Raw genomic sequence first — 19,333 nt, forward strand, 5'->3', positions numbered from 1 at the left:
GGCGGACTTTGTGCGGCTTATATTGAATAGGCAAATTCGTGACTTAAATTGTTTAAACAAATAATTTTTGGTTAATATTAAATGTGGGATATATTTAGAATGTAGCTGAGTTGAAGTTGACGACGTTGATAGTTGCTGGCTTGATTTTGATCGCAAGTTGTGTATAAATAGATATTATTTTTTTCAACGGCTTGATTTATAAACCAGAGAGAGGGTGGAATGTAGAAAGATAGAGAGGGAGAAATGAAGCGTCAGTTATATATAGAGTAAATAAGAGATTTTTAGATAGAGATAGAAGGAAAAGCAAGGGTTAGATAGATAGCAAGAGATCGGGAGAAAAAATAGAGATAGATAAATCTATATATATTGCAAGAAAGAAGAAGAGTTAAGTAGAAATATATAAGAAACGTAGCTGTGAATCGTAAAAATGTTGACCTTTCTGTTTTTTGAATAATCATGAAGTTCTTCCTATAAATATACCGGATCGAAAATTATACATTGTAAAACGATGATTTATCAGAGGAGAAATATTGACATTCTGTCGGTTAAATTCGCTCAGTACAACAAAAAAATCGTATTTCAGATTAAAGTTCTTTTCCGCCCGTTCCCTTACATAGTTCCAGAACGAAATCCTTTCTTTTAGTGAATGATAACTTTGAAGGAATTCAATGAATTCTGAAACTATATATGGGATGGAATAATGTTAGGTTTTGACCGAAACAAAGACTGAAAAAAGATGCTTGGAGTAAAGGATCTGGATACTAGTTTTCTTCGACTAGACTTCGTAAATACTAAACAATTCGTATAAAGAGCGCATAAGAGGATCTATATTTTAATACAGTATTCTTCAAAGTGTTTATTTCTTGCTCGGATTATCTCAAATGTGCGTTGTTGAACAGGGAACAGTAGTTACGGTTGAGCATCGAACAGGTTGACTGCCTATTGCGATTTTTGGATTTCTTATGTTTCTTTCTGTGGAGTGAAGGTCATTTTTCTACTGGCTGCAGCTATATCATGATCCGTATAATTTCTCGTTAGTAGTCACCTCACTTGTTTTATCTTCGTATGCTGGATTCTATTGGCACAAATCGCCATGTTTTGATTTCTATAAGGTTTTCAAAAAATATTTCAAATAATATTAATAGCAGTGCTCTAAAAGATCCTTTAAGGGGCGATACCAGTGTAACCCATGAAAAATTAGGCGATTTTCGTGAATTTTTTTAAAAGAAAGTACTCGATCGATTGTTTCGAAGTTTTTTGTTGCATATAATAAGGTAGCTGACGATCTTTCAAATTTTTTTCTTTACAAAAAATATTGAAAAATAGCGGAGTTATATGCTGTCGAGGGAGGTACCAAAAAAAAGTTGCTGACATGATTCCGGCCGAATAAGTTGCTGAAACAAAAAAATTCAAAAATGTTATTAAAGTTAAATATATTTCCTATATAATGACCTACGATTTTTAAATATCAAAAATTGATAAAATGGCGTAGTTCTGAAAAAAAAAAAAATTTTTTTTAGGTAAACAAATTTTCTTTTTTTTCAATGCCAAATTGACAAATTTCAACCAATCAAAAATATAGCTGGTCGTTGTATAGTAAATATTTTCAAGCATACACAGTTTAAATTTAAAGTCAATCGGTCAATGCATCGTAGAGTTATGATGTCAGCAACTTGTAGAAATTTTTGAGCGATCGCTCTTTAGAACGCTGCCATTCAAACACTATTCAAGATACCAAGATCTTACCGCTTTCACAGGATGTTTTTGAAAGTATAAACTAACTAAGAAGCTAAAACTAAAACAATCGATTTTCTGAAAATGTCACAATGGTAAATTTGCAGTGCCATTTTGTTTATAATTAAAAACAAGTTCAAACATTATTCGAATTAAGTGTGAAATATGTTAAAATTTAGAAGTATAATGTAAATATTCGAACTGCCAAATCATATTGGGGTGCTACATTTAACGCTTCTAATTTCAAAAAAATGCCACTAATGAGAAATGTAAATTGCTCTGCACCAGCTGTTATGCGTTATTACCACCTATAACCCCTTACGCATAGACACCCTTTTGCTGCGCTTGAGCTGGGCTATATAATTGCGACTATATGCTTGTTTAATTCTCGATACATATGCATATTTGTCTAATATATTTATATAATATACATATATATATATTCAATATATATCTGTAATTACATATATACTTAACCAATGTATTATATTATATGCTAATTTTTGTACTGTGGCCTCAAAAAATTTTTTTTTTGATACCGCCTCGGTAGGCGTCCGCGCGTTGTGTGTGACGTCAATGACGCTTTGCATTTGCCGATAAAAAGAAAAATAAATTATTAACCAAATATAAAGCACTTATTTCGCGTATCTTATTTGATATAGTTTATTACTTTTACACTTTCTACGCTACGCTTGCTCTCGCTGTGTGTGTGTGTGTGTGTATAAGCGCGTGTGCTTTCTGACACTGTGTGTGTGTTGTTTATATATTCGCCTGTGTGTTTGTGCAAAAGTGTTATGTTGCACGTCAGTAGCGGATCGTTTGCATTAATTTGCCGCCTTTGCCGCTATTGCCGTTTGCTTTTGAACATCAATTTTGCTTAAATCAGCGTGTTTAAAAGTCAACACCTTTCTTGTTATGGAAATTAGTTGAAAAAATTATACAATTTAATTGACTGCTCGTAAACCGCCATATATATATATATATATAGTGTGTATACTTTATATATAATTTGTGAAATTTGATCCCCAGCAAACATTTCTATTCAAACTGAGCTTAATGTGAGAATTTATATATATATATGCATATGTATATTGGATAGACTATGCTAAATACTTGTATTTTAGAACAACAAGCTTTCATAAAGCATTGTTGTTGTATATTGATTTCTTTATTTGTTTAAATGTTGCTGAGAAGAACGCTTTGAGAGTAGAGGTTTAAATTTTGTTTAAGTTTTTGGATTTTTTTACATATATTTATTTGTAGTTCTTTTAATTATGGAAAATAGAGCGTGCCATTGTTTTATATACTATTGTTACCGCTAGAGGTTCTATGAATTAGCTGGAATCTGATGGAAATAAATTTTTGAGAGTTTTTTCTAGTAAAACATCTAAAGTCTGTAGGTTATAACAAAAATAGCCCTATCGTCTACCTGAAACTTTTAAAGAAATAAAAAAATGTGTGTCTCTTTTTTATACCAGTCAGTACATTTATACCAGTTTTCGTTCGATTCGCCTAAATCCAAGGTCTAACTTTATCTTATTATACTAGTCAATATTATTTATACCAGTTTTTCGTTCGATTTTCCGCACACCTACAAGTCTAACTGTAACCGATTATACCAATGTATAGTATTTATACCAGTTTTTCGTTCAATTCGCCACACTCTGAAGTCTAATTTTATACGATTATACCAGTATATAGTATTTATACCAGTTCTTCGATCGATTTGCCGCACACCAATGTCTAACTTTAACCGATTATACCAATTTATACTGTTTATACCAGTTTTTCGTTCGATTTTCCGCACACCTACAAGTCTAACTGTAACCGATTATACCAATGTATAGTATTTATACCAGTTTTTCGTTCAATGCGCCACACTCTGAAGTCTAATTTTATACGATTATAGCAGTATATAGTATTTATACCAGTTCTTTGATCGATTTGCCGCACACCAAAGTCTAACTTTAACCGATTATACCAATTTATACTATTTATACCAGTTTTTCGTTCGATTCGCCACACTCTGAAGTATAATTTTATACGTTTATACCGGACCATAGTACTTATACCAGTTTTTCATTCGATTTGCAACACTTCAAGGTCTAAAATTTATCCGATTATACCAATTTATATTATTTATACCAGTTTTTCGTACGATTCACCACACTATAAAGTCTGACAAATCGAGCACATATGAATAATATTTTCTCCGGTTAGAAATTGCTTTGCGGTGACCAAACCCCATAAAACTTTTATGAAGAAATTAATATTTATTCTCAAGCAATTTCTGGAAAAGCAAATATTTTGAGTATAACGCCATAATCTATTTCGCCACGAACCATTTCCCACACAATAATTAATGGAAATTTTTTGCTGTCATAAATTTACATATATTCAACCAAAGGCATTACTCATACGCCACGGCAAGCGATTGCGGGGACCTCACACTCTTCCAAGTATCTATATGTTTGTATATGTGTGTGGCACAAAATTTCAATTGCATGATTAGTTTTCACTACAGCAACACTATTTTTAAATGCTTACGCATATTCATACAAATTCATTCCAAGAATCAACATTGTGTTGGCTTTTTCTATTTGTGTTGTTGGCAAATTTGTGTTGTGCTGTAATTGTAACGAAGAAGTTCAAGCGTCTCATTTCGCCGAAATGCATTTCAACTAATCATTGCTATTGACGTAGCTAGCTAGCTGTTTTTTAGTTATTGTTGTTGTTGTTGCATATTTCATTGTGCAAATACGGTATAAAAAAGTTTGAATATCTGCATAAGTGCAATTTGACTGTTGGTGACGCAAATAATTTGCATATTCTCGCCTTATTTTCGGCGATTTCTATTTGCAGCTTCCTTATGCACATATTTTCGTCAGGTTTTTTACGATTTTCGGTGGGTGTGTTTGCCTTGTGGCATATAAATAGGTTTTTGTGTAGTAAAGTATGAAAAGAAGCTTTTTTTGGCACAACACACGACTTTCGCCGCGTCTCATCATATTTTAAGCGGTTGGCTGTGTAGTGAGTGAGAGGAGAAAAATGTGGGAGGCGGTCATACACGACATATGACAAATTAATTACTTTTGTAAATTTTTTGTTTATGATTTTGATGAAATAGAATTTTTGGTAGTAAACAATTTATTTAGAAATTATAATTTTTTTTTTAAATCGAGTAAGTCAATATTGTACTATTTTGAGATTTTTTGTAATGTTTTTTTTTTTTTGCTAATTTCACATTTATCGATCTATAAATTCAGTTAAACTGAAAAAGTGATATGTTTATTAATTATTTTTCCGAAAAGCACATAACTCAAATTAATTTTTTTTATATTTTAAGATTTTCAGATATTGTTTTGACAATTTCTTTCGCATTTTTCCTTCTCTTATCCATACATTTGGTTTAGCTTAAAAAAATTGTTTGTTTATTGTGTTTTTTTCGAAAAGAACATAACTCTAGTTAGAGTTTTTTGATTTTGTGAATATGTAGAGTTTTTTTCAATTTGTCTTACTTACCGATAATTTTTTAGTATTATTAGTAGAATAGTTGGAATTTTTATATTTCAAAAATGACTTGTAAAAAATAATTTCTTATATAAAATAAGCTTATTAGCGCCTCTGAAAATTGTTTTCTTTGTTCAAAGAAAAAAATAAATTATTTTCTCCTTGGAACCACAGGTGGCTGTTTGTACAGTCTTAAATATAAATACATGAAAATCGTAGAAAAACACAATGTCAACATGAAATCCATTATATTCACACAAAACAAAAACATTTAAAAATCATAAAAATTTAGACAGCGTGTAGTAGTAAAAAGAAATAAAAATTTTATTATTGTTAAGATTTAATTGTCTGTTTTTTTCATTTCTTATTCCTTTTTTAATATTTTTTTATTTTTTGAAATTCTGTTTTGATATTTTTTTTTTAATTTTTTCATATTTAGTTTGTTTACACATTTTCTCTAATATAAACGTGCACGCTGTGTGCGTGGGCGTCGTCGAATGGAAGAAAATATGAGAAACAGTTTTCAAAAAAAATAATTAAAAAAATTTATTAAAAATGTCTAGTATTTATTGTGGGCGTGGTGTACGCGTTAACAGGCACGTAAGTCCAGTCGCTTGATGTTTACAATTTGTTTAGCCTATAAATTTGTCTAATATATGTACAGAATCAATATTCTGTATATATGAACATATATCTAAATGCAGCCAATAAGCTTGCAAACACCTTCCCCAGACTCAACACCTTTTCCACCCTCCATTTATTTGCGCGCTCGAGCGTAATTTGTCATTTTTTATTAACTGTTGCTGCAATTTATTTTCATGCATACTTGCGTGTGGCACATGCCACACACGTCGCATGAGTGACAATAATTGCTATGGCATTTGTCAGTGACAAATGCAGCAGCGCACATACATACATACATACTTATATAGCATGTAGGTACACTCGCGTGTATTAGGCGCGCAGTCATGCATTTTTGTCAATTTGCATTTACTTTCCCGCTGTGTGAAATCACTCACGTGCCAAATTGACATTTAGTCACTCTTGCGCACATATTCTATCTCGAGTAAGCCAACGCACACCCACTCGTGCAATGGCATGTTGTAATTATAATTTAAGTGTCATTTGGCGATGTTGCGTGATTACTCATACGCACTGTTGCACTGCGACGAGCAAACTCGTCTTTATTAATGACTGTCAGTGCTATTATTGCTATGGTTGTTGTTGTTGAGTTTGTTGCTCGCTGCTACGTTGACAATGCAGCTAATTATTTAGCCACGAGGAGGTATGTTGTTATTGTTTAAGCTTATTTTAGCTGTCATATTGTTATGGGAGCGTCTTTTGGATGGAGAAAAATGCAGTTGTCTGCAAGAATTTTGGTGCATATATTTTTTTATTAGGATTTAAATTTATTAAAAATTAAAAAATTGATTGTAGAAATATTTTTTTAAGACAACTCAGTTCAATTTACTTGGAAAAATGATTGTTGGAAATTATAACGGTACAATTTTATTGTTGTAGTCGTGTTGAGTTATGCGTAAAACATCGTAAATACGATTAATTACGCGAAAACTACACTCTAAAGAGGTTTAATATGCAGAAAATTATTGAAATTCTTTCTGCGCGCCGAAATGTAGGCAACATATTCAGTAAAGCATGGAGTCGAGAGCATAAAAATTTTGCCGGTAGCGCATATTTTTGCGCATAACATTTCAAAATTGATAATTTACTCAAATAAAATTCCATTAATTCTGCTTTTTGCTGGAAGTAATGTTTTCCGACACAATAAACAGCTATCAAACTTAATTGCATTTTTTCATTATCCGGTTATGCAATTCACAATTCATTGAACATTAATAATTATTTGCAAGCTTCATACAATTTTATTATAAATTCAAAGCACACCTTATGGTCTTTATAATAAAATAAAAAAAATTATGAAATTAAAATTATTATTTTTTTATTACTTTCTGCCATTCCTCAACTACACATAAGACCACACCTTTTCATTTCAGTAGCTGTCAATCTCAGCAATTCACATTTGTCATTACACACAACGCCTTCAAATTAGCCATGCAACAACGAGCAAGGCGATCTCGCGTGTGCAATTCGTTCAATTTTAATAAACATTACAGCACTTCTGTACATTTCCTGTTGTTTTATGATTTTCCGGTGCTTAGAACATGTGATATTTAGTATTTAAAAATTATTGTTAACAATCTTAGCTTGTAGTTGTTATAAATATTTGTGGATTTTTGCTGAGAAATTTCCTCTTCCCCCTTCCATTTCCCATCTTCTACAATCTTTTATAAATAATTTGCCAAAAATCGTTTGTTAATTTCGGTGCAATCTATTTTTGCCACTACCTCAGCTGCATATATTTTAGCTGCCATTAGCAAGTAGTGCACTTAAGAATGAATGCCAGCAGCTAAAAACGAAGCAAAACAGCTGTTTATTTGCGCGTATTAATGAGCTGCAACTGCTGAATAATTCGTGTACTTTCGCTTCGTGTCTTGTGAAATTTGGCAAATTCGTTACGACACTGGCGTGCATAAATACTTATGTAAATGTACAGCTACCTATAATATATAATGCATCAATTTATATCAGAATAAAACACGCCATTCATCGTCTATACGACTACAAAGTGGCAAATGGCAACACTGCAACGGTATATTTTAAATAACGAAGCCAAAATTGTCGAACATGAAATTGCGGTTTGTTGCGGTGGTTTTTACTTAATTTTCCCATCTAACATACATAAAAACACTTGTGTGTGTGTTGTTTTTGTTGTCACTGTTGCCTAAAAGTCTACTTGTCTACTCGCGTTTGGCTGTCTAACGGTTTTGGTGTGCCAATTCTCAGCAATCAGCACGGCTACACGTGCATTCGTGTAACATATGGTGTTCGCCATCGTAGAACACCGTTAAATATACAAATTTGCGCAGCGAAGTGTATTTATTTTGCAACGTTGTAACCTTCACATATCGAAAGCACACATATAACCGAAGTATATATAAAACTTTCGATCGCTCAATCGCACCACCAACTAGTTTCCATTGGCATGTGGGTGGCTACGACAAACAAACAGTTATTTGCGCACATGTGCGTCCCCCTTTCACGAGGTACAAGGTCTATTTTTGCCTTCGTATGCATTTGTATCGCCAGCAATCAGCAATCAAGTCGTTGTTTGGCCTACAAATGGCTTTTCTGAGTACCCTTCTGTTGGGTACACGTAACTCTGTGGTATATTGGTATATAGCGCAAAAATAACGCTATAGTTTCGCGTATTTTCAACGAATTGCCGTTTATCGAATGATTCTGATTGCCACTTCAATACAAGAATTAGCATTTTTGCGCACGCTCGGCGAAGGTAAAAGTACAGTTATTTGAGTAACGACTGTTTGCTTGAAATTGAGTGTGTAGGTTCGGTGGAAATAATTGAGGTTTCGAAGCTTCATTTTTTAATTGACAAAATGTAGTGAAAATAAATTCTATATGTTAAATCTTACTGAAACGTTGCCTACCTGAAGGCGCAATGATATAAAAATGTGATAATAAGCTTAAGGGATGCCTTATTTGAGGTAATTAACGACTTTATTGCAAAACGGAGGCTAAGTTATTCTTTCTATACCTTAAAGTATTGCACAATTTACTAAAAAGTTGTATAAGTTTAAAATTATACATATAAATGTTGCCTACATTTTGGCGCAATTATGAAAAAATATACATTTTTGCAGTACCACGGTTCTTTTGGAGTATTCGGTATCAGTTTTAATTGAAAATATTTATTTGCACGTAGCATGATCTCTTTTTGAACTAACCTTCCAAAAACGTCTGATTGTTTTCTGATAGTTCGAGTACTTATTGCTATATATCTAGCCTTTTGTAATGAAAGCGAGAACGGATGTTACGAAAAATGTTTCCATAGGCTCACATATGTATAAATCACTTCTATTGTATATAACTCATTAACATTTCGTTTCCGTTAAGCTAATTAAGTCTTTTGTTGCCAATCGCAGTGATCTCAACTGACTCAACTGGCCTTCAAGCAATTGTCATATATTCAAAACTAATTTTTCGCAATTTTGTAAAACAAAATTAAAATTTTATGCAAAAAAGTGTTGAAAGGTGTTTCCTGCCATTTAACACTGCTGACACCATTACAACACACCCACCTCCCTCACTCTCTGGCTTATCTTGCTTGATCTACATATTCGTGTAAATTTATGAATAACTCAATGAATGAATATGAACTGTGCGAAGGTGAGTAGGCCGAACAAATACAATTTTTTTTATAGTTTTTTTTGTTGTTTTTACAACACAGTCCTTCAATGAAATCATATTATTGTTGGCCAATACCAAATACGCTGATGTCATTGCGGATGCTTTGTCCAATACAAAAATTGACAGCCTCATGACCGGTTGGCCAATTGACGGCGGCTGTTGCACTAGAGTCACACACACTGACACTTGCTTATAAGTGTATAACTGTCTTTATGTACCTTAAGTGTTAGCTGATATTACCTTTTGTTCGATTCAAGCGTATATATTTGTATGAGCGCTGCCGTGCAGCTGGATGCTGGCGTCTACGGCGTCGTTTGAATGACGTCAAGTCATGACACCCGTCGCTTGACAAATAACCCGCAATACAGTGGCGTGCTTGCTTATTACAACAAAAACAACAACACTGAATGAAATAGAAATAAAAATAAAAAGTTGCTAAGCAAAAACACTTTCATTTCAAGCGTGTTTCAGTGCTGCCGAACGAGCTGCAGTGCGCGGGCGTGTTCGCTACATTGTGTCTGTATTGTCAAATAGTGAAAATTAATCTCAATTCTTTGTATTCTTTTTTTTTCCTTCGCTTGGTTTTACTACTTTACGTGTGGGTGGCGTAGTAAAATTTGCACCATCAACTATGTGCGTGTGTGTGTTTGTGTGAACTTGAGCGCGTAAATGCAATTATTTATTTGAATGCAAATGACGTCAATCGCTGCTGTGTGTGTGTGTGTGTGGCTGTATACAAATTAATTGAAGTCAATATTTGAGTTACAATTAAAATATTGATTAATGTGTTACAAATGCGAATTGGAGTGATGAAATGGGGGCGCAAAATTAGCAGTATCTAGTGTTAAATGTTGCGCACCTTAAAAGTGTGATGAAATGACTAATTGTTTTCGAAATAGTTTTACATCAAAGTGAGTTGCGCATTTTACAACTATTTTGTAATAAATATTTTTCCTTTTTTTTTTTTGTTAAAAGTGATTTTTATAAAATTGAGAGACTTTGCAAATCAGTTTCCAAATCAGTAAGTCTACTACATACAAAACTAGAGAGTAAGTGACTGCGAAGAAAAGAAATGTAAAGACTTAGTTAAAATTCTACCGAGTACTCTCTTAAGAAAAGTCCTACTCAAATCAATTCTTAGCCGCTATGCAATTTATATACAGTAGAATCCGGTTATTATGACATCGAAAGGAATTGACAAACACGTCATAATAAGCGGACGTCATACAAAGCGTTTTGTGAAATGAAAAACTTTTTTATGTAAATATGTATGTACTTAAGTACTTTAATACAGAAACATAGTAATTAAATATGTATACATACATATAAAATCGAAATCAAAATTGTACGTAATCAGCACATTATAACACATACAAGTGTATATTTTACTGTAAGTAATCTGTAATTTTTGTCTGCTTTTGTTTTTTCATTTTATTGTAAAAACAGTCTCTAATACTATTGTGTATAGAAGACATAGCTATGGTCAAATTATCATTTTCAATATTGCGGTGAACAAATCGTGATAATAATTCTGCAGCTTTTAATGCCTCTTCTGCGGTAGGTAATGGTTCTTCCTCGACTTCCTCTTCCCCATCACTTTCGAGTTGTTTCTTAGCACTAATGTTCTGTACGATATTTTCATCGTTGGGTTCTTCGGATGTGAGGAGAGCGCTATCGACGTCAACATAATCTTCCCACATTTCCGGTGCTGCTAAAGAATCTGAATTTAGGTTTCGTGACCACAAAGATAAAGGAATGTCATCTTCTTCATCGAATTCATGTTCTGATCTTTGAATAGGTAAACCGTCGTGGCTTTCAATGAATCCTGCATGTTTGAAACAGTTACGAATGGTACTTTGTGACATTTTATTCCAGGCATCATTAACCATCAGAATTGCATCTAGCACCGTTATTTTTGTAGAAGAGTTGTTTTCATTAGCATCAAGACAGCTAATCATTTTGAGCACTAGGTTCTTCCTAAAATTCGTTTTGAGTGATCGTATTATTCCCTGATCCATTGGCTGCAGTACTGATGTTGTATTCGGCGGAAGGAAAGCAAGTGTTATAGACTTTAAATCAGTAACATTTGGATGCGCCGGGCAATTATCAACCAGCAATAGAATTTTTTTCTTCTTCTTCACCAAATCACGATTCCAATCACGAAGCCATTTTTCAAAAAGTTCTGACGTCATCCAAGCTTTACGATTGTTAGCATAATCGACAGGTAATGATTTGACACTTCTAAAACATCTTGGTTTTTGTGACTTTCCAATACTGAGCAATTTCTTTTTCTCTGTGCCACTCATATTAGCTGCTACCATGACAGTTATTCTATCTTTCGACAACTTACCTCCACTACAATTTTCACCTTTAAATTTTAAAGTTTTATCCGGCATTAATTTGTAAAAAATTCCGGTTTCATCAGCATTAAATATCTCATCATCAGAAAATTGTCTTCGTAAATTCGGCCACACAGATATCAACCAGTTTGTTGTTGAATTTTGATCAACAGACGAAGATTCACCGACAATTTTTCCCGACACAATGTTATGTCGAACTTTAAAACGACTAATCCAGCTTGCAGAACAATTGAAGTCGAGAATACAAAAACGCGCGGCAAAACCATTTGTCTTTTCCTGTAGCATAGGGCCGCTGACAGGTATTCCTTTGTTTCTCATGTTTTTAAACCACTGAATTAATGCTTCATCAACATTTTCTTGTCGTGATTTTCGAAGCCTCTTCGGTTTCAAAACATTTGAATTGAACGATTGCTTAATGCGGTTCTTGTTTTTAAAAATCATTGAGATTGTCGAATGACCCACGCCAAATTCCTTTGCGAGACATGCGTTAGATTCTCCATTTTCTAATCTGCATATTATTGCACCCTTCTCCTCAATTGTAAATGCTTTACGTCGTTGTGATGACATTTTTTCACAGTAACAAACAAACAAGAATGCGTGACGTTCAAGTGTCAATTACTCACTGAGACTCAAAACAAAAACGAGCCACGTGCCGAACGGCGTCGGGAATCAACGAACATTGCGGGAGGTGTAAATAATCATGTCAGTCATTCTAACCGGACATAATTTATTAAAAATGGGTCATAATAAGCGACATGTCACTGTAAGCGAAGTCATTATATCCGACTTTTTTATACAGAATTTTATATGAAAACCAAACTTCGTAGGGTAATTACGTCATAGCAACCAGTTGGTCAATATAGGCGGAGTCATAATAAAAGGATTCTACTGTACTATAAGAAATGCGCAGAGAACGTTGAATTTCGCCTGAAGCGCTGTGAGTGATTTTCGTTGGTTCGGAGTAAAAGAAGTCTTTAAAGACGGCTACACCACCTGCTGTAAATTAAAATTTTGTATTCACTAATCGCTCAATTTTGTTTTGTGAATTAGTCAAAGGTATTTATTGGTCTAGGTGAAAGCTCAGAGTTAGTTGTTATATGAGGCATACTTTAAGGCGATCCTTAAAATCCAGTATCACAAAAAATACATTATCTAACTAAACAGACAATAGTATTGATAATTTATGAAGTCTTTATTTCTTCTACGCAGTTATCATTGAATTCTACATGTTTACTCGAAATTTCGACGTTACTTGTACACTAAGTATACTTTTAGGCGTTTCCCATTATCAAAAATGTACATTTTGCAGTAGTATCCGAAAATACTTTAGCAGTTTTTAGACTCATTTAATTTTTTTCTGATTTATGCACTGATTTCTACTTTTTAAATGCCATTCACGTGTTTTTGGGTGTATTAAGCATACTTTTAGGCTATTCGCCGCATTTTTCTATATGTTGGAAAACTATATTGCCATTTTACGTATATGTCTATCTTTACCAATTGATTATACGACGATTTCTGTAGGTAAACCAGAGATTTCGGCGATACTTGCAATAATAAGCATACTTTTAGGCGACTTACAGCATTAAATAATTTATCTACAGACCAGAAAGAGTATTGTTACTTTAAAATTTTTATATTTTTTAAGAGTAAATAGAAGCAACATCTGAGCCTAACTAATAATCCAGTTAAAACTTTTTCTAGCCTCACATTGCCTTCGAACCAATGACACCACCTCCGAATCGCCTTTCGTGTTGCTAAAAAGTGCACCAACAGCTGACAGCTGTGCTCTTTGGTAATATACTCGTGCTATTGCACACAAACAAATGCATATAAATACTTAAGCGCAAAAATAAATACCATTGTTTGTGTCAGTCAGCTTACAGCAATTTACTCGCTTAACTGTATGCGTTTAACTGCCATTGACATTGAACCGTTACTACGCGTTTGAAAAAATGGCATTAGCTTGATTGCTTATATTCGGCATGCTTTAAATTGTTTTGGTCTTTAATACGTCATTTGTTCAGACGGTCACCGAGTCATTCAGTCACTCACTCGGTCAGTTAATCAATCATTTACTCGGACAGTAAGTCACTCAGTCAGCCACTCAGTCATTTTACACAATTCACTCGGTCAGTTAGTCAGTCACTCAGTTAGCTAGCTAGGCAGTATGTGTTGGCGCCAATCAGCAACTGATAACAAGGGGTTTTCAACTCATCCGTCTATTTGTCCGCTCACAGCTGCTAGTCGCATGCAAATACATTTGTATATATATTAAAATATATATATATTGTTATTGCCTGCCATCGGCGCTGCTGCTGTGGGGGTATCGCATGTTTTCAATAAACATTATCTTGCCATTTTTATGGTAATTTTCCGTAACAAATATGTGCTCGTCCGACCGGAAACTTACATACTTCGTCATTTGTGGTGGCACAGTATGCAGACAACAACAAAACCAAAGAACACGACATTGACATATTGTGCCACAACACTTTAAATCATACATACATACATACCCACACGCAATTTGTTTGACGTAAATATATATATACACACATATAGTGCATATCCAAAAAGCCTATTTGTTAAGATAACCAATGTTTATGTACAAAATTTTGTTTATTTGCACTTAACTAACTAATATTAGTTGTTCGTAGACACGCAAATGTGGCTTCAATCAAGGGTTATTGAAAAAGTTAGTCCAAAAAAAAAAAAAAAATATGTTTACACAAAATATGAAATATATAGAGACATATATCTATCTCATAAATACATATATCATTCCCACACATATATATTTTATATATATTACATGTATTTAATGGAAATTTTGTGCCTTGGATTGCGCATATCTGCTGCTTATCACGCACCTTATTTTATGAAATAACATATTTTAAATTGCTTAAAACAACAACAATGTGCTACCGCATATTTCTAGTTGTGATATCAATAACCAGTAATCAGCTACCATAAATTTTACTACCGCTGCAGTGTGCGCCTATATAGTACGACAGGGCGTAGTTTTACTACACTCATTCATTGAGTAAAGTGTCCATTCATTGTGCTCGATTATAAAACAGGCCGCTACTTAGCTGAGCTTTTATTGTTATCAGTTCGGTTTAGTAGCATTTTATTACCTAAGGGTGCTGGTAGGCACACCCTTTGGGGTTTTTCCAAACCACCGTATTTTGTTTTGCTGTCAGATTTTATAGATTGTTTAGCTATTTTCTTGTGAAAATATTTTTTATAACCTAAAATATATGTATTTTTTTGTAGCTGAGCACTCAGTACATTATTTACTGCTCACCCCGTTTTGTTTCGTGAATTAGTGGTTGTTACTTGTCACGTTAAGCATACTCTAGGCTATTCACAGTATCAGAAAAATGTATTTTCTAACTAATCAGAAAATAGTATCGACACTTTGTGGTATCTTTTAATTTTCACTAATTGATTAATCACCAAATTCTACAAATTTAACCGAAATTACGATTTTATTTGAAACACTTAATATACTTTTTGGCGTTTATCAGCATCAGAAAAGTACAACTAGCAACCAATCAGAAAATAATTTGTCATTTTACGAATTTACTTCCGTTCTTTCATGACTTATTCCCTGTCTTCTAAATGTTCACATGAAATTTCGGTGTTTCTGTGTGAGTTAAGCATACTTTTAGGCTATTATGCGCTTAATGCAGGTGTTTTATACTACAAATAAATAATAAAGTAAATATTATTGAGATTTTACGAATTCGTTTAAGCTCACAAATGGATTAATCGCCGATTTCTGTAGCTTAAGCAGAAATTCCGCTGTTACTTGTAACAAAAAGCATACTTTTAGGCGGTTTGCGTTATTCTTTCTGACTAACTGAATTTGAAAAAATACAAATTTCTAACGTGGTACTTTTCCTTACCTATGTATATTCAAGAAAGGTGGTCAGAATTGGTCACTTAATAGAGATTAGATAAATATGAGATGCATATCTTTTATTGAAAGAAATATTATAGAATTGTAATGGAGAGGTAGTGAATTTTGTATAATAAGTCACTCTGTGAGGTTCTTTATAAAACTCAACTCGAAAATTCGAAAGCAATTTTATGGGAAAGTTTTCTATCATTGAAGTTTATGGTATTTGAGATTTCAGTTATAGATATACAATAATACGTAAATGCCCTCTATTGGCTGTCAATCAGACTTTGGAGAGTGGTGAAAATAACGAGTAACTGGTATAAATATAAGAGACTTTCATGATCATATGCGGACTTGCATGATATTGCATAAAACACAACATACTAAGTTTGCTGTTACTCTCCAATGTAAATATTTTCGATAAGAGAGTGAAGTTCAAAATATTCCTTGCCCTACATTTCATTCCCATAATAAAAAGAAAACAAATTCTCCACATATAAAAATGCGCATTTCTTTCGTGCAATCTCTTAATTAGTATTTATGTTTTGTTCTCTGTATACACCAATATTTTGTTTACACTACTATCTAGCCAAACATGGTCACGATGTTGACAATGCGACAGCACCTCTTATCTGCTATATGCTGTCATATAAATTTTGTGATATCTGCTTTTTGTACAACGCGCATATATCTCCGGTTCTTTCTCTTGCCATATTCGGCTGGGATTCAAGAACATTTTCAATTTATCTTCCTTATCTACATCAGATATGTATATGTCCATTCAATTTAATTAAGTGCATTTAAACATATGTCACAAACGGTATTAGCAACTGTCGATTAAGTTATTAAATTAGGCAAATGCTTGTCCAGGATGTTAAGAGCGATAACTCGTTAACAATGAAGAGGTAGTAAAGAATAAAAAAAGCAAAAAAAATAAAAAAATAATAACAAATGAAAGACAAAAGGTTGATTAAAAAGAAATTAAAAAGAGAATTTACTATAAATATTAGCGTGGCATTAAGGGAGTACTCAGTACGTTGCGAACATTGTAATGTGTGTGAAGTGAGTTTTAGAGGTTTTCGTGAAAAAAAAAAAAAATGGTTGTACATCACCGTTTGTCAGTGAGGTGGTCGTTGAGGAGGCGTACTGGTGAGAGTTACAGCTTTGAGTATAGTTTATTTTTATATAAGTAGTTTATAAGATTTCTTTATTAGAACTCTGGCTTTTCAGCCTTTCTTTAACATAAAAGCTTTCTTGCTTATATATCAAGTTGTTTTTATGTTAATTTGAATTTGTTAACACCATATACATAATAATACTAACAATATAAATCAATTCATATTTCCGTCCCATAGAAAAGAATATTAGACAGTTTTTTGATTTTTCTCGTGTCGAAAGATGTCTGTGTAAAAGCAACAACAGTGTTATTCCAATACAAAAGTGTACGGCAAAACATCATTAAAGCATTATAACCGCTAGTTATCATTATTTGTACGTTTATACCAGTTCACAAAATTTATACCAGTCGATTTTTTTATTTCCTAATATCCAAAGTTTGAAGAATCAACGCTATATGTGATTTTTTCAGTTACTTTGTAATTATACCAGTTTATACCATTTATACCAGTTGTCTGTTCGATTCGCTTTTTTCAAGGGTTTGATAAATGGATGACTTCTAATATTGTTGTGAATGTAAAAGCTGGATATTTTCATATATTGCTCAAAATATAAGTAAAATAAAACTTCTTACTTTGCAATCTTAAGTTAGCTCATCAATTATGATGCTTGCACGCAAAAAAAGTAATATCCATTAATTCATTGCATATATACTACCTATGAATATATAGCTAATTCTTGTACTAAAATTTATTTTGTAAATATATGTACATATGTACATATTCCGCGCGCGCCATTCCGTGACTTTACCACACACAACACAGCTATCTATTAACTTCTTGAAAATCATATATACTATATACATATATGTATATACATACATATACACCGGCGTCTATGTCGTTGCGCTGCCGCTACAAGTGTTGTCTAGCTAGCTTTATTATTTTGGTAAATAAATAATAAATCTTATTATCACATGTTGCTCGTGCTTTTCAGATTACACACACACAAACACATGTATTTATGCATATATGTACAAATACCATTGGCATACTGAACTTAAACGGTATACATAGCTACAAATACAGTAATCTTATGAACTGCGCAGCTGACATTGGCATTAAACAGCGTCGCCGCTGTCAGCGGCAGTAGCGTGCGCAGCAGTAATTTAGGCGGCAGCGCCAGCGCTTTGCTCTTTCCGCTCTTGATAGTGATAGTGTTACGACGTACATTAGGCGCGCTCGTGAGTGTGTGAAATGTTAAAATATTTGTTTTTGTTTTTCTATTTTTTTCTTCTTTCGATCACATGAACTCACTATGCGCCTTACTCGGTTTGTTTGTTTGTTAGTTTCTGTCACCATAATGTATGCTTATTATATTCTATTGCTTTTGCCATGATCTTGAGTGCCGAGGTGTATATATTATATATATTTGTATACAAATGAACTGAAGTATTATCTCTTAACGACAGCAAGCACACTTCAACCTCTGCTCATTGCCATAATTTAACTGTCTTCATTTCAACTACGTCCACGTTATTAGTTTGATTGACATTGCATGAAGAGAAAATTAAAAAATAAAATTGCTTAATCATATTGAAGACAAGAGACACAGTAGATTTATGTATAATAAATAATATATTTAATGTGTATATATATGTATATATTTAAAAGTATGTATGTATATTAGTGAAGTGTGTGCTGGCGTTTGTGATTACTCATGCAGTTTGAATATTCGACTCTCGGGTATAACATCAAATCTAATTGTGGGTCGCTGATATAATTCAAATGACGAGTATTTAATAACGGGAATGTACAAATGCATTTGTAGACAGGAAATTAAAGTTACTGGAATGTTGAAGAATCACTATAAATGAAATTTTATTAATTAACAGTTAATTATCTTAGCTAGAGTGGCTAGGTGGCACCTATTGCAATTGAATGATACTTTATTAATTAAAACAAAAATTATTTAAAAAAACTGTTTAATAGTTTGTTGAAAAATTTTAATTTAGCATTTAAAATAACTAAAAATATTTGTTTTCATTGTAATTTAAAAACTAACGGTATTTTGCCAGTTTACCGAAATTCACTTAAAATCATTTAACTGCTATGTTCCTTCACTTGTTACACTCTTTTGTCAGTGTAAAATGTGCGTTTCATCTCCTTTTTCCTTCTCCTTTTTCATCGTCTCTGTGTCAGCGCCACTTGAGAAGATTGTTCATTATTCATTTGCTAATTATTTATTACACCAGCTACTTGTAAAGTAAGTTATTTATTGTCCTGGGTGTACAAAGGCGTAAAGTTGTGATTTACTAGGGGGTGTTAAATTGCTGCGTTTGAAGATGAGCGCTGCAAAGTCGGGCGATGGTTGATAATGTGTGGGGCAAGTCGCTTTTACAGTACATTTGAAAATC

At 33.1% G+C, this 19,333-nt stretch overlaps 2 protein-coding genes across 8 annotated transcripts in view; one reads left to right on the plus strand and one right to left on the minus strand.

The window, feature by feature from the left end:
• The window catches only part of LOC105219661 (dual 3',5'-cyclic-AMP and -GMP phosphodiesterase 11), a 119,906-nt gene that overhangs the window by 61,437 nt on the left and 39,136 nt on the right, over nt 1-19,333 (plus strand). The window contains exon 1 of one of the 7 annotated variants that reach the window (XM_029045234.2): nt 16,884-16,950. The exons of the other annotated variants lie outside the window; for them this stretch is intronic. Coding sequence (XP_028901067.2) covers nt 16,899-16,950 — 52 coding nt within the window. The 5' untranslated portion in view covers nt 16,884-16,898. Of the gene's footprint in view, nt 1-16,883; nt 16,951-19,333 lie in introns of those variants that run through there. 7 annotated transcript variants of the gene reach the window in all.
• On the minus strand, nt 10,692-12,063 carry LOC128920358 (tigger transposable element-derived protein 6-like). Its single transcript, XM_054227487.1, has 2 exons — nt 11,834-12,063; nt 10,692-11,781 (listed from the first exon to the last, which is right to left on the minus strand). Exon 2 carries the CDS (start codon nt 11,721-11,723, stop codon nt 10,917-10,919), a length of 807 nt encoding a protein of 268 aa, XP_054083462.1. The 5' UTR covers nt 11,724-11,781; nt 11,834-12,063; the 3' UTR covers nt 10,692-10,916.

This window comes from Zeugodacus cucurbitae, chromosome 3, assembly GCF_028554725.1.
Source record: "Zeugodacus cucurbitae isolate PBARC_wt_2022May chromosome 3, idZeuCucr1.2, whole genome shotgun sequence".
Lineage (NCBI taxonomy): Eukaryota > Metazoa > Arthropoda > Insecta > Diptera > Tephritidae > Zeugodacus > Zeugodacus cucurbitae.

Coding starts and splice junctions, on each gene's coding strand:
- LOC128920358 (XM_054227487.1), bottom strand. CDS start 11,723: ATGACGTCAGAACTTTTTGAAAAATGGCTTCGTGATTGGAATCGTGAT.